This window comes from Microtus pennsylvanicus, chromosome 8 (genome assembly GCF_037038515.1).
Source record: "Microtus pennsylvanicus isolate mMicPen1 chromosome 8, mMicPen1.hap1, whole genome shotgun sequence".
NCBI lineage: Eukaryota > Metazoa > Chordata > Mammalia > Rodentia > Cricetidae > Microtus > Microtus pennsylvanicus.
Window position 1 is genome coordinate 49,272,192 of NC_134586.1, and position 16,157 is coordinate 49,288,348.

General features: G+C 43.6%; 1 protein-coding gene across 2 annotated transcripts in view; it reads left to right on the forward strand.

Annotated features, from left to right (window-relative positions):
• Positions 1–16,157, forward strand: part of Lmod3 (leiomodin 3) — a 20,562-nt gene continuing 4,405 nt past the window's right edge. Inside the window, exons 1-3 of one of the 2 annotated variants that reach the window (XM_075983383.1) lie at positions 1–72; positions 173–487; positions 3,827–5,197. In XM_075983383.1, the coding sequence (XP_075839498.1) occupies positions 194–487; positions 3,827–5,197 (1,665 nt within the window). In that variant the 5' untranslated portion in view covers positions 1–72; positions 173–193. Of the gene's footprint in view, positions 488–3,826; positions 5,198–16,157 lie in introns of both variants that reach the window. The other variant, XM_075983382.1, reaches the window with a different exon arrangement.

A 16,157-nucleotide genomic window follows, 5' to 3' on the forward strand; every position in this document is an offset into this window, starting at 1 on the left:
TCCCACATGAGCTAAGCCATAGTTACTCCCAACAGCCCAACAAACACCATTGAGGGAGAACCGACCTCAAGGGTGGGTTGACCTGGGTTATTGGTTGACTGGAAGATACTGACACGTACTGATTATTTTTTTTTAATCATCTTAGATGATTTCTTCTTTTCTGGTGATCTAGAAAAAATAGCGAAAGTAAAGGATGTCGGAGCACAGCAGAAATTCAGACCAAGAAGACGCCCTCAGTGAGGAGCTTAACGAGGATGAGCTCTTGGCCAACCTGTCCCCCGAAGAGCTGAAGGAGCTGCAGTCGGAGATGGAAGTCATGGCCCCTGACCCCCACCTTCCTGTGGGGATGATCCAAAAAGATCAGACCAACAAAGCGCCTACAGGAAACTTTGACCATAAGTCTCTCGTCGATTACATGTATCTGCAAAAGGCATCTAGACGCATGGTGGAAGATGAACGCGTTCCTGTCAGTTTTGTGCAGTCTGAGGTAACCAGGGATCTATGTGGGACACAAAGGGCTGCCGGGTCTGGGCTGGCAGGGTCTGTTTTGCAATTGTGATTTCTCAAAAGCACAGTATGTGGTTGTTTTGGATTTGGCCACATCTAAATTAAATCGTAATATTAATCCTATCCCGGCTGTAACTTTCTGAACAATGGTATAATTGCAAGGGGAAAGGTGATGGTTTCCCGTCAGTGTCTCTTCCAACAGTGACACTGGGGTCTCTATGTGGAGTCCGTGGTCTGTGGCCATGATACATAATGCTTTAACTCACAACTCAGAAGAAGCTGTTCTGACTTTTTGGCTTCTCCCTTTGAGAGTCTCATCAAAACTTCTGCCCCCCCTCCCCTCCCATCTCCATCCTACTTCTTCACATTCAATGTTTTACATATAATGTCAAAGACTCCCCAGTTCTGAGGAAATCTGGCCATGTACACTAAACCAAACCCACAACTAAGAATGTGGGCACTCTGTGCACTGGGCATCAAACATGACACCTGGAAATAGACGGCTAATAGCAGTTTTCAAGAGAGTTCTTTCTTGAGACATGATCTCTACAAACTAATTCCATGTAAAGCACAATTAATGTTGTTAATTACATTTTGTTATTAGTTGTGGCAGGTGCCTTTACCTGCTGAACCATCATGACAGCTCTGAAGCACAAATTTTAACGTTGCACTTAAAAATGACTGAGAAAAAAAAGAAGACAAATTTCCAAAGTACAGTTTCTTCAGCCCCGCCTGCTAGGTACAGGTGAATCTTATCACCCTGTTGTCACGTGGGTGATGGAAGGGAGTAGCGGACATAAACACAATCTCAACTCCAGGACGTAAATACCTGGCTTGGTCAGGCTAGAGCTTACCGTGTCATTTGCAGACTTCTTACAAGTGCAGGTCCGTGGGTTCCAAGACAATCGCTCCTGAATACCCATTTTAGGAGCGCTGCGGGACCAGGGTCTTTGTTTCTTCCCTGGTGTATATTAAACAGCTTGGTGATTGGGCTCCCCCTGCTGGGACAGATGGGGAATGTGATGGTGCAGGTTTTAGGAGGAAGTTAAGTCAGCTCTTGCAATGCATCATCGTCACTAAGTTCTTGCTCAGACTACTGAGTGCCAGACTTCTCCAAGCTTTTAGAGCTGCACTTGGCAAAACAACACAGGTGGATCCAAAGTGTAGTCACCGATGCACGAGAATCTAGTAAACACTGACCTGCAAGACTGCCGCTTCCCCTCCCAGACACAGCAAAGAGCTGTAAATCTGGCCCTAACCCTGTTCCATTTTAAGACTGGCTCTTCCTTCAAGGTGGTTTGCTTCAGAGACTAGTGAGACTAGAAAACGATGGTGTTCTCCTCAGAGCCAGGATCCAAACCAAGGTTTTAAAAACACACTCTAGCTTATCAGACTACTCCCATTTCCCGGCATAAACTCAGGAAATGCAAAGTGCGAGTCGAGGAAAGCAGTGGATAATTTAGGAAGGCTACTTAACTGTAGGGTATAGGGAAATTACTTCTGAACACAGCACTGCTGACTGCGAACCCTCCCGCTCAACAACACATAAACACGTTGACACATAGACTTTACAATTCGTATCATCAAGTTCCCAAATATGATTTAACACCATATTTTAAAAATAAAGACTCTGAAAACATAATTAACTAGGTCTTATTAATGCACTTGGTGTTGTGTATCCTCAGGGACTGTATCCTTGAATTCAAATAATTGTGAACTGAAAACACTAAAAAAAGTTTTTTGTTTGTTTGCTGTTTTGTTTTGCCATGTGGACTGGATATTTATATAGAGATTTTTTTCTCTTTATTTTTTTCAACAATACAATATCCCTGTTTACATTATTGGCGTAGTAGGTATTAGGTGGTCTAGAGACAATGTAAAATACTGCTTGCATGGAAAGAGGGGTGTATAGGATATATATGTGTATGTTTGTCTATACCTATATATGTACATATATTTCTCATAACACATGCACACGCGCACACACACACACAAGTGTGTGTGCGTGTGTACCCATAAATTGTGGTGTTCCAAGAATCAATTCCCAAAGAACCTCAGAGACAAGTATGTCTGGAAGGAGATAAGCACAGCCCCAACTGTGTGTCTACAAAAGTCCATCCCTATTTAGTTGTATTTGCTTATTAGAGGGTCTTCTGTATCAGAAAGACAAGGCAAACTTAAAACATAAGACCATATAGCACTAACACTGGGAAACCAACAGACCCTTCTTCAGTTGTACCAAGTGTCACCTTTCTGACTCAGAAAAAAAAAACCAAGCAAACAAAAAACAGGAATTTGGTAATAATTCCAGAAATTTTTTTCATAAGCATATATAAATTTGTGTATATATAAATGGAATAGTATTATACACAAGGTTTGTTAACTTGAGCTTTTTCATTTACAATGTTTTTCATTTAAGTTTTTGTTTGGTTTGTTTTTGAGATAAGGTCTCTCTATGTAGGCTTGGCTAGTCAGGAACTCACTATCTAGACCAGGCTGGCCCAGAACCCAGAGATCTGACTGCCTCTGCCTTCTGTGTGTTGAGATTAAAGGTGTGTGCTACCATACCATTTAAGTTTTTACAAAATCTTTTATGTATATATGTGTGCGGGGGTGGGGAAACAACCTCAGGTGCCAGTCCTCAGCATTCACCTTGTTTAAGTCCAGGGTCTCTACTTACCACTGCCTATGCCAGACCAGCTGGCCCATGAGCCTCCGGAGATTCTCATGTCTCTTATCTCCCGTCTTTCAGCTTACTTTATGTGGATGCTGGGGATTTGAACTCAGGTCCTTAGATACTCAGGTTTGTGTAGCAAGTATGTTATCCACCGAACCATCTCCCCAGCCCTAGAAATGTTCTTATTTTGTTTTGTTTTTAGACAGGATTTCTGATAGGGTCTCTTTGTGTAACCTTGGCTGTTCTAGAATTAGCTCTGTAGACCAGGCAAGTCTCAAACACACAGAAACCTTCCTGCCTCTGCCTCCCAAATGCTGGCATAAAAGACTTGTACCATCACAACCTGGCTAAAAATGTGGTTTGAAGATTTGTTTTCATTTTTAATTGTCTGTGTCCACCCACACTTTTGAGGAGCATGTTTGTGTGAAATTAGTCAGTGTTTTTGCATACAGTGCCTGACGAGGCCAGAAGAGGGCGTAAAATCTCTAGAGCTGAAGTTACAAGCAGCTGTAAGTAACCAGACACAGATAAGTTTAGGGGAGCAAACTTAGGGGAGATAAGTTTAGGGTCCTCTGGAAGAGCAGCAAATGCTCTTAACTGCTGAGCCCTATGTATTCTAACTGTCATATACCTATCTTTTAGGAAAGCACTCAAAACCAGCGTGAAGTAAGAGGCATTAAAACTATGCCCCAATTTTTAAAAGAAAAGCTCAACAGTGAAATAGTTGCAAATAAAAGGGGATCCAGTGGGAGCAACAATATACAAGAAACAGAAGATGATGAAGAAGATGAAGAGGATGAAGAGGATGGTGAGGAAGACGAGGAGGAGGATGAGGAAGATGAAGAGGATGAAGATGAAAAAGTCAAAAGAGAAAAAAACGAAGCACAGGAACAAATCCAAAACAGTCCCAGCACCTGCCAGCAGCTGGCTACGAAAACACTGGAAGAGCAAAAAGACAGAGCAGAGACCAAAGAAAAAATTGAGAAGAAAATAGCCAAATTAGACCCAAAGAAATTAGCTCTAGACACCAGTTTTCTGAAGGTAAGTGCAAGACCTTCAGGGAACCAGACAGATCTGGACGGTAGCTTGAGACGAGTAAGACAGAACGACCCTGACATGAAGGAGCTCAACCTGAACAACATCGAGAATATCCCTAAGGAAATGTTACTGGACTTTGTCAATGCAATGAAGAAGAACAAACACATCAAAAGCTTTAGTTTGGCCAACGTCGGTGCAGACGAGAGTGTAGCATTCGCCTTGGCCAACATGCTGCGTGAAAACAGGAGCATCACCACGCTTAATATCGAGTCCAACTTCATCACAGGGAAGGGCATCGTGGCCATCATGAGGTGCCTCCAGTTTAACGAGACTCTAACCGAACTTCGTTTTCACAACCAGAGGCACATGCTGGGCCACCACGCCGAAATGGAAATCTCAAGGCTTTTGAAGGCCAACAACACCCTCCTGAAGATGGGCTACCATTTCGAGCTTCCGGGTCCCAGGATGGTGGTAACAAATCTGCTTACCAGGAACCAGGATAAACGGAGGCAGAAAAGACAGGAGGAGCAGCAACAGCAGCAACTTAGAGAGCAGAGAAAGCTGATAGCTATGCTGGAGAATGGGTTGGGGCTGCCCCCTGGGATGTGGGAGAGGTTGGGGGGACCCATGCCCGATCCCAGAATGCAGGAGTTCTTCCAGCCTTCATCCGGACGACCTCTCACTGCTCAGGAAGTCGCCTTTGGTGGAAGAAACGAAATGATGAAGAACCCACCCCAACCTTCGCAGAGCAAGACCGACCCTGACTCCTTTAAGGTGGTGAAGCTGAAGAGAATTCAGCGCAAATCTCGAATGCCGCCGGAAGCAGGAGAGGCACAGGAGAAAACCAACCTCAAAGATGTCATCAAAACGCTCAAGCCGGTGCCGAGAAATAGGCCACCCCCGCTGGTGGAAATCACTCCCAGAGACCAGCTCTTGAATGACATCCGACATAGCAATGTCGCCTACCTAAAACCGGTAAGTAGGGCTATTTCCCAGTTACCCTCCTAGCGCAGACTCATTTGAACCTGCTAGGTAGCTGAGGGTGTCACCCACCATGGCTGACTTATGTAGCCCTGGGATTGAACCCAGGGCTTTGGGCATGCTAGGCAAGTGTACTACCAGAGGAGCTATATCCCCAGGCCTGCTAGTTTAGCACAGCCGGATCCTGATTGTTGGTAAGCAGAGGCGCAGCCCCAATAGAGTTAAATTACGGCTTACTCTCAAGGGCAGACCCGGATATACCCTGTGATGATAACGCTTGCAGCTAAGGTTTGTTGAGCACCTGTACAAGCTATCTGAGTCACGGACGTAATCATCCAAATTCTAGAAGGTTGGCACAGATACTCACCCCCATCCTGTGCAGGAGACACTGATGCTTCGGGGAGTTAATAACATGTCTAGCAGATACCACCGGGAAGTGATGGCACCGATGTTAAAACTCATCTTGAGGTGTTAAGCTTTTATTTATATGCTATTTTGAATCCTTGATATGCATATGTAAAAATCAGACCACTCTAGGCACAGGGAGCTGAGAATTAGAGACCCCAGAAGCCTTCTTGAAGGAACAAATGAGGAAAATCCCAGCTAAGCTCCATTTGTAAGTAACTGGGATAAAGACTCCAGGGAATCAGTAGACAAAGCTAGGTCACCTGCAGCTACGTTTCTGTTTGCTTTTTAGGCAGCCAGACAAATGGGAAACCTCAGGTTGCCGTCTTCATGAGCCAATGGGTTCAAAATAGCTCGCTATGATTTCAGTTTTAATATCCATGGAGTCTCTATAGAAGTCTGTGATAAAGCTGACTAGTAGACCTGGCTTTATTCCCCGAGCTTAGGTTGCATAAATGATATTTTTTTTTGTCATTAGGGTTGATGTCCATAGGTCATATCGATTGATGCTTGGCTGTCATTAAAAAATACTGCCTATAATTGAACTAAGAGATTGTATTGACAACCATAGTTGATACATTGTTCCATTATAGAGACCCCCACTTCTTCCAGATGCAGAAAGCATGTGAGTCCGGGGGTTTTTCTTTTTCAGCTTTACTGAGCTTTCTAATTAAAGCTGTGTGTGTGTGTGTGTGTGTGTGTGTGTGTGTGTGTGTAGATAGATGATAGATAGATAGATTTTTGTTGAGCTCTACATTTTTCCTCTGCTCCCCTCCTTGCCTCTCCCCTCCCCTTCAGCCCTCTCCCAAGGTCCCCCCCATGCTCCCAATTTACTCAGGAGATCTTGTCTTTTTCTACTTTCCAAGTAGATTAGATCCATGTATGTCTCTCTTACAGTCCTCATTTTTGTCTAGGTTCTCTGGGATTGTGATTTGTAGGCTGGTTTTCTTTGGTTTATGTTTAAAAAACATTTATGAGTGAGTACATATGATAATTATCTTTCTAGGTCTGGGTTACCTAATTCAAAATGATGTTTCTTAGCTCCACCCATTTGCCTGCAAATTTCAAGATGTTATTTTTGTTTTGTTTTGTTTTTTGCTGTATAGTACTCCATGTGTAAATATACCACATTTTCCTTATCCATTCTTTGGTTGAGGGGCATTTAGGTTGTTTCCAGGTTCTGGCCATGACAAACAATGCTGCTATGAACATAGTTGAGCACATGTCCTTATGGTACAATTGAGCATCCTTTGGGTATATACCCAAAAGTGGTATTGCTGGATTTTGAGGAAGGTTGTTTCCTAATTTTCTGAGAAATCACCATACTGATATCCAAAGTGGCTGTACCGGTTTGCATTCCTACCAGCAATGCAGAAGTGTTCCCTTTACCCCACAACATCTCCAGCATAAGTTGTCATCAGTGTTTTTGATCTTGGCCATTCTTACAGGTGTAAGATGGACTCTCAGAGTTGTTTTGATTTGCATTTCTCTGATGACTAAGGATATTGAACATTTTCTTAAGAGCCTTTCAGCCATTTTAGATTTCTCTGTTGAGAGTTCTCTGTTTAGGTCTGTACTCCATTTTTTATTGGATTATTTGTTCTTTTGATGACCTATTTTTTGAGTTCTTTGTATATTTTGGAGATCATACCTCTGTCTGATGTGCGATTGGTGAAGATCTTTTTCCCATTCTGTAGGCTGTCGTTTTGTCTTGTTGACCATGTCCTTTACCTTAGAGAGCTTTCTAATCTTAAGGTAACTGTTATCATTCACATGTGTGTATAGGGATGTCTTGAGTTCCTGTCTCCTAGAACTGCATTGTCATTGTCCCATTTTCTGCATCAAAGATGCTTTTCATCAGTGATTTGGAGAGGGGATTGGTCCTGGAGCACAGGAGAGAATGCTAGAAGTCATGTAAGGTCAGACAGAGGTCCTCTGCCTGCCTTTGGGCAGGACGCAAGGGAGAGCCAGACCTCCACTGGGGGAGGTGAGGGTGCTGTCTGGGAAAACTGTCCCTTTGAAGTCATGGGTGGACAATATTCAAGCTGTTCTTGAATTTTCTGGTGCTATACAGCCAGAAAATAACAGACTAAAAGGAGCAAGAGTTTTAAAATCCATGTTGAAGGGAGAAGAGTTCAGGTGACCACCTGAGCAAACCTCCGGACTCTGGAAGGAATGGCTGCTCCATTGAGATGATCCCTTTCCATCCAGTCACTGGAATCACTGCAGTATCAGTCAGTTGTGCAGGAAGAGACAGGGGGATTCCAGTGAACACATTGGGTACAGGCTGGACCTTGTGGAGCTTACCAAGTAGCTTTTCAGGGTAGAGGACATATCAGCTTTAGGGTTAAATTATCGAGCAAAGGACATGAAAATAAATTTATGCCGATAACTGTAAGAATAATCACCCTACGAAATGGGAAGGTGCTCATCTGTTCTATGACACTATCTGTTTTAAATGTGCTTGGTCTTCGTGTGTGTGTGTGTGTGTGTGTGTGTGTGTGTGTGTACAGGTTATCTTTCCTATTCACGCTCATGTGTGGGCCAGAAGTTAACAGCAGGCGTCTTTCTCTATTGCTCTCTACCTTTTTATTTATTTTTACTTTATGTGTATGAATGTTTTGCCTATATGTATTATCTGTGCACCACTCAAAGCCTGATGCCCTTAAAGGTCAGAAAAGGGCACCTGATCCCCTGTAACTGAAGTTAGAGATAGTTGTGACCCACCTGATGTGGGTGCTGGGAACTGAACCTGGGTCTTTTGAAAGAGCAGCCTGTGTTCTTAACCATTGAACCAACTCTCCAAGCTCTCAACCTCATTTTTTTTTTGAGATCCACCTCACTGAATGTGGAGTTTGATATTTTAGCTAGACTGTCTGACCAATGAGCCCCTGAGATCTGCCTCTTTCTGCCCCCACCCCGGCACTGGGGCTACAGGTAATGTACTCACCACACCCAGCATTTTCTGCGGGTCCTGGGGATCTGAATTCAGGTCCTCATGCTTGCACAGTAAGCACTTCCACTCCAAGCCGGCTCCCTAATGTCCTTCTTCTTAAAAAATAAGCTAAGCAGAAAAATCATTTTTGAGTTGTAGCCTTGCTTATTGCCTCCGCTTTGAACTGGCTTTGTACCTTCTGGTTGCTGATGGTTCCCTTCCGTTGCTGGCGTGGACTGCAGTGGCTATCTAGAAAATGTCCCATGACGTCTTCTATTTAGTCCCATAAAGAACTCCGTGAGGACAATGTGAAAACACAGGCTCCACTGATGGATGTGCTTTACTTGTAAATGTCCACTTGTAAGGATGAAAAATAAAGGTGAGCTGGGTACCTTTTGGTGAGCCCTGCCAAGGTAATCCTCTAAGCAAACACTCCATGAGCAACAGAGTTAGTGCAAGAGGTTTGTTGGGGGAGGGGGAGAGTGAAAGAAAGGCCATGTCAGAGTGGGGACATGAGAGAGGCAGGCAGGCAGGCAGGCAGACAGACAGACAGACATACAGACAGACAGACGGGGAAGAAACAAGAGGAAGAGAAGAGGCAAGAGAGCAGGCTGTGCCTGGGGGACACTTTTAAGAGGTACACATATTGCAAAGCTGCCGGTGGAAAGGCACCTGGCGACAGGTGACGTAACTGCTTTGGTGGCAAAGGCAAGCTGCTGCTGAGTTGGAAACTAACGTTCTTTTCTTTGTTTGTTATAAAAAAAACAGGTGAGAAAGTAGGAAGGGGGAACAGGTGAGTTGGAAATGGGGTGCCATGTTCTCTAGACTCTTTCTTGTTGTCTGGGGACACGGGCATTTTGAGGGGACCTGAGAAAGCTAGGATGCTGGCCAAGACCTGGGACAGCTGGCTGTTTTGCTCATTGTCCACACTCTGTGGGACCACCTCCAGTGCTAGGAAGGTGCAGGCATACTTGAAGCAGTCTGTGAGGTTGGAAGCACTTGGGGGTAGCCATTTTCAGGCTGTCCGGGATGCAGATTTTGAGGGGACCTGGCATGATGCTGGCAGAGCAGAAGATAACGTTAAGAAGTTTAGGGGGAAACTTAAGTCCTGGTAATTGAGAGAGGGGAGTCCCAAGACCAGGGAAAGGTGGGGAGATCCCACCCTCAGGAACAGGCAGTAGGTGGGAAACTTAGACTGTTGATTGACGGTACTTATCTGGAATCCATTTGATGAACTCATCTAGGTAGACCCAAGCTGGCTTCCTGCAACTTCCAAGAATGTTTTGAGTTCACAGAAAGAGCTAAATTTAGACACATTAGCACTCCCGCTGTTTGTAATCTGTACTGAAACCCATATTGCAGAAAAGGCAATAGACTCACGCCTTTGAGTCATAGGGGACCCAACAATGATTCCGGTTAAAAGCATTAACACTCTTTCCTCTATCCAGAAGACTGGATGTATACAGATTAGACAGATGTTTCCAGCACAATGAGAAGCATTTTTAAGTCTTGTGGGAAACAATCAAAGGGAATTTAAAATCTTAAATTTGTGACAGAGCTATATTAGTAGATTATAAGAATTCCATTGATTAATGTTAAGACTATGAACCTTTGGGAAAAAAGTGAGAGAAATAAATCTGAAACATGATTCTTTTTTCTTTTCTTTCTTTTTTTCTTTGAGACAGGGTTTCTCTGTAGACCAGGCTGGCTTCAAATTCACAGAGATGCCCGTCTCTTCCTCCTGAGTAAGGGCATATGCCACAACTGCCTGGCTATGTTCCAGTTTTTAATACACCTTAAATCTCTTGTTTATCCTGACTTAAGCTTTTCACCCTCAGACCTTTGTAACTTGCATTTACACACCTTATTTCCTTATCACAATCTCAGCTTTCACAATCCCAGACCTATATAATTTGTATCTATACCTTACAGCACCTTAGACCCTAAAACATTTTCCTAGATCCTCACAACTTAAGCTTTGAAATCTTCACATAAGCTTTACACTTCTTTTCTAGCTAATCATTTACCAGGAGACGTGGGTAGTTGATTGCTGAGAGCAGTCGTTGTAAAGTGAGTTCCTTTCAATAAAGGAATAGTAAAAAGTTACGTTGAAACCTGTTCTCTGCCTTTATCTCTTTTCTGAGTCTGGTAGCAAATGAAACTGTGTCTAGACCTAGTAGTAACTCTAGGAGAGTGAGGCCTGTGGCCTGAATTTTCCGCACAAAGAGAACTGGGAAGGCAGCAGACGCCTTGGCTGCTACTGTAAACTGACAAAGCCAGCACTAACCTAGACATCAAATACCATCAGAGGCCTGAGATGGATAAATTCCACCCCGGGAAAGCAAAGTGCAGACAAGGAAGCTTCCAAATCTACTAAAAATGACAGACTTACTGGCGACCTAGACAGCTACCCCAGGGTCCTCTGTGGTTGTTGGGGGCAGAGGTCTCAGTGCAGCCTCAGTCTTCGGCTGCCAGGCCCAGAAGGTCAGACAGACTTTCCTGTAGAGTAGGAACTTGGGGGCAGGGACCTTGTCTGTGAAAAGAGGGGCAATCGATTCCCCGGTATCCTGATTGTTCACAGTCTGGACAGGATATTGGCAGCAGTTGAAGGTGAAAGGCAGGGTTTTGTTTTGTTTTGTTTTGTTTTGTTTTGTTTTGTTTTGTTTTGTTTTGTTTTGTTTTGTTTTTGCCCAGTGACTGGCATTGCCACATTTAAAGCAAGCTCCAGGTGGAGGTTCTTCTGGGCCTTTCCATCTTTGGAGGAGATACAGCTGCTGCCAGGAGCTGGCATGTCTCTCTATCCTGAAGCTTTTTTTCCTACTAAACACCTTAAATGCCATATTCTGCATTTGCTCCCGCTGTTCTGTGTCTTCTTTCCACAAGATGAATGTCTGCTTTAAAGCCAGATCATAGAGCCATCTTTTCAAAGTGCTTTAATTTTTTTTTTAGCTTCTCCTTTGAGATAATCTTAGATTGACAGACGCTCAAACCGAGCACAAAGACGTCTTACCCCCACCCATCACCTGCTCCCCATTTGCCGTCATTATTTAAACGGCGATGCAGCTGCACGCGAGCGAGCGAGCCCAAGGCATGGGGCTCGTTAGCGGTGATGGCAGCGTGTGCTTGCCCTGCCTGTGGCCAGCTGCTGCGAACACCTTCAGCTGCAAGGTGCTTCCTCACACCTGAGGAAGAGCAGCACCACCAAGCTACATCTTAGACTCAGTGAAATGCCAGAAACCCTAGCAGTGGTGATGTTATGACTGCCAGCGCAAAAGGATGTATGTCAGTCAAGCGAGACCTAACCAGGTTCATTTTATAAAGGAGAAATGAAAAGGTTTTGTTGAATTAGTGCAAAATTTTGGTATCTTCTGGGTTTTTTTTTAAAACTAATGTCCCTGTCCTGGTTTTGTTTGTTGTTTGTTTCTCAACGTGGCACAAGCTACAGTCCTTTGAGAAAAGGGACCCTCAACTGTAAAAATGCTACCTGCAGACTGGACTGTGGGCAAGCCTGAGAAGCAGTTTCCTAAAGATCACATTGATGTGGGAGGTCCCAGCCCCACTGTGGGTAATGCCACCCCTAAGCAGGTGGTCCTGGGTTGTACAAAAAAAATGCAGACTGAACAAGCCGTGGGGAGCAAGCCGGTAAGCAGCACTCTTCCATGGCCTCTGCATCAGCTCCTGCCCTGGGTTTCTCTCTGTGATGTCGTCACAAGTTGTATAGTGAAAGAGACCTTTCTTCCCCGAGTAGCTTTTGGCCATGATATTTATCACAGCAATAGAAACCTAACAAAGACAACTCCTAAAAATTAGAGTATTGATTGTTCAGAAACACACCTGAAAATCATTTCTTCTTGGAACACTTTAAAACATGCTTAGGTGGGTCTTAAACACACAGTGGTCCTCCTGCCGCTGCCTTCCAAGTAGTGGAATTAAAGGCATGCACTGCCACTGCCTGGCTAGCTATATTATTTTTATGTATTTTATGTATTATTATGTATTATTGAGCATATCTTTAAAAATCAGCCCATTTTATTAATTTTTTATAAGTTTAATGCTTATTCTCTCAGTACCACATGCTCCTAGCCTAGGATTCCTGAATGGAGTCAACAGCAAAGAATAAAGGAAAACATATATATATATATGTATATATATATATACATATATATATATATGTTGCTGAAATGTTACATGCTATAAGAAATAGCCTATATAAAACAGTTTAAGAGAACTCTCCTCTCTTGGTCACATCTTGAAAACTGGTAGCTATAAACCAGACTTTAGACCTGCTTTAGTTGGACTAGGCTCTATTTTGTAAGTTCTAAATGTCACAGAAAACATGCACATTTTTGACACCACTGAAATATTAGACCCAGCCATTCAAGGCCTGCATGTGCATGGCAAATATGGTGTGCGTGTGTCTGTGCACATGTGTGAGAGTTCGTGTGTGTGTGTGTGTGTGTGTGTGTGTGTGTGTGTGTGTGTGTGCGTTTTACTGGGAATTGGACTCAATGATTTTTTTTTCTTTTTTGGTTTTTTGAGTCAGGGTTTCTCTGTGTAGCTTTGGCTGTCCTGTAACTTGCTCTGTAGACCAGGCTGGCCTGAATTCACAGAGTGCCTGGATTAAAGGTGTACACCACCACTGCCTGGCTTGAACTCAGAACTTTGCACATGCTAGACAAATGCTCTCCAACCAGCTCCTTCTGCATTGTGGCTTCTGTGAGGATAAGAAATAGCTTCTCCAGTTTTTCTCCCATACTCGCTGCCTCCCGACCACCTCGCTTCATTTACATTTATTGTTTCTGAAGAAGTTTTCAGTTTGCACTCATTTTTAATGTCTTGGCCATGAAAGTGCATTCCTTAGATAACAACCAACTCACTTCCCTGCAGGTTGATGACTGTCAGTCACTCTGATGCCAACACAAAGACAGTCCACCCCAACCCCCTCCCCCCCCACACACACAAAGACAGTCCACCCCAACCCCCTCCCCCCCCACACACAAAGACAGTCCACCCCAACCCCCTCCCCCCCACACACAAATGCACACAAAGTGACCACAACTTTATGGCATCAATCTATCTTAAAATTTTTGTGATTTTTTTTACCACCTACCATTCCAGAGAAACCTTAGTGCCTTTCACTGAGATAAGATTCCCATTCTCGGCAACTCCTTAATTCACTGGAGCCCAGCACCTGCAGAGCAAAGCCAAGCTCTTCTGCTAACAAGGCGACTGTACCACTCCCTCTTCACTCTGGGCTCACCTGCATGTCTAGACTGTTCCCAGCCGAGTCGGCAATGGAATAGCGTTGCCAAGCTTCCCCTCCAGCTAGGTGGCATCATATGCAGCCCTGGCTCACACGAGCAGTTGCAGAGTTTAAGATGACAGATATGAGCATTCATCTCTGTCCCCGCCCACACTTGGCTTCGTCTGTAAAATCTTCTTTATCTCCAGGTTCTCTGATTTCTGTCTATAACATGAATTCTAATTGGTCATAATCATCATCATCATCATCATCATCATCATCATCATCATCATCATCCAGAATCATCTATCAGGAGTGAAAAGTGAAAGATCAGAGAAGCAGAGCAGCCAGTCACTAATTCTTACCTCTACCTGAGAGCAAAAGGGTGATCCTGTCTCTATGAATCCTCAGACTGAATGCCCTGAGCTCCTGCCTCCTCCCCCCTTATATTCCTCTCTCTGCCGAGCCATATCTCTTTCTGTCTCCACCTTCCTAGTGCTGGGATTAAAGGTGTATAACTCCCAAATACTGGGATTAAAGGTGTGAGTCACTACCGCCTGGTTCAGTTTCTCTTTTAGACTCAGTTAGCCTATGGTGGCCTTGAACTCATAGAGATTCACCTGCCTCTGCCTCTCCAGTGCTGGGACTAAAGGTGTGAGCCACCTCTGCCTGGCCTCTATGGCTAACTATTGGCTTAGCTCCACACTCTGATCTTCAGGCTAACTGTATTTGTTAGATCACAAACAAAATTACCACCACATCTGTCCTCTTATGAACTCCCTTCCCCCACCTTCTCTTCTGTGTCAGTTTCAGAAGGCCAGCCCTCTGACTGTCCCTCCCCTTTGGATAATCCAGGGTTTTCTAAATGTCTTCCTCAGTCTGTTCTCAGTCCAGGCTTCTCTGTGCAGGCCTTGCCATGTTGCTTCTTGTACAGTGGCCTTTGGTGTATTGGCCTCTCACACACACTTGTTCAAAACTCTTTGACTCACCTCCAACAGCCTTTTTACTTCCCTGAAAAATTAATGAGATCAGCAGAGGGGACAAGGGCCAAAGCCTCCCCAGTATTCACAGGAAAAGGATGTCTGCATACAGTTTATTTAAAAAATCTATGTAGTGTTTCTCCAGATTTGATTTAAATTTCTGGGTTCTTCTCTGGAGTCTCTGGCTTAGTAGGTTTTAGAGGGGGGATGCCCTCTTTTGACCAGCTCCCTAGTGATGCTGATGCTGCTTATTTGAGGGAACATATTTCAGTGACCACAACTTTACAGCAACCATGGGACACTATAACCTCAGATGATCTTTTCTTCTACCCAGTGAAATCGATTCAGTTTCCAAGTCTCATATCAAATACTGGTTCCTAGACACAAAATCAAGCCAGCAGAAGTACCCATTCCATGTACTACCTTTTAATGTAAATCCTTTTATATATCTATCACGATCTGCTTCAGGGTAAGGGTTCTTCTGGACACAGCGTACATCTCTCAAGTTCCTTAATGCATATGTGCATATCTTCTTCTCTCTAATTTGGATATGCACAGGTGTTGGATTGAATCCAACTGGATTCAAGATAAATATCTTAATAACTAACACAGAAACAAATCTTACAATTCTACCGCATCTTCCGGTCTGTGTGTGCACACACACCCACATGTATGTACACAAACAATTATTCTGTATAGAGCTAGATGTGCTCAATTGTTCCAAATACACTTAAAAATAACTATACTAACAACTTAAGCAGAAAGGAGCCCTAATAATAACAGGATTGATTTTTCTCCTGCTTGTGATTTTGATATTTTAACCTTTAATTAAAATTCATTGCTGCTGTTGTTTTAGTTTTGGGACAGAATCTTAAGTTGTCCAGGCTGGTCTTGAACTCATATTCCTATTTCCTCCATCTTTAAAGTCCTGATATTACAGGTGTTTGCTGCCACACCCAGCTCAAATTTGATCTTTTGTGACATCAAATCTGGCCATCTTTTCCTTGATGGTTTCTACTTGCTTTGCTATGGCATCTCTAATGGCTACTTTGTATGTCTTCGTCTTTCCTTGCAACTTTAATAGGCCCAGGTTTCTCACGAAATGTTTGATGCAGTGGATGAATTAAAGGGTTAAAATTTCCAAAATAAGCATGATGCAAGATGTATGATTTATTATTCTTTTCCAAGTAGTTAATGATTATCCAGTGACTCAACCCTTTGTCCTGTAGTCTGAGCTGCCAGCTTGGTCCTATTTGGAACATGGTATTACGGGTCTGGTTCCTCTGGTGGCCCAATGCTCCATTTTGCTTTTATTTCTTTTTAGATTTACTTATTTTTATTTTATGTGTGTGCATGTTTTTCCTGCCTGTTTGTATGTGCACCCTGTGTGTG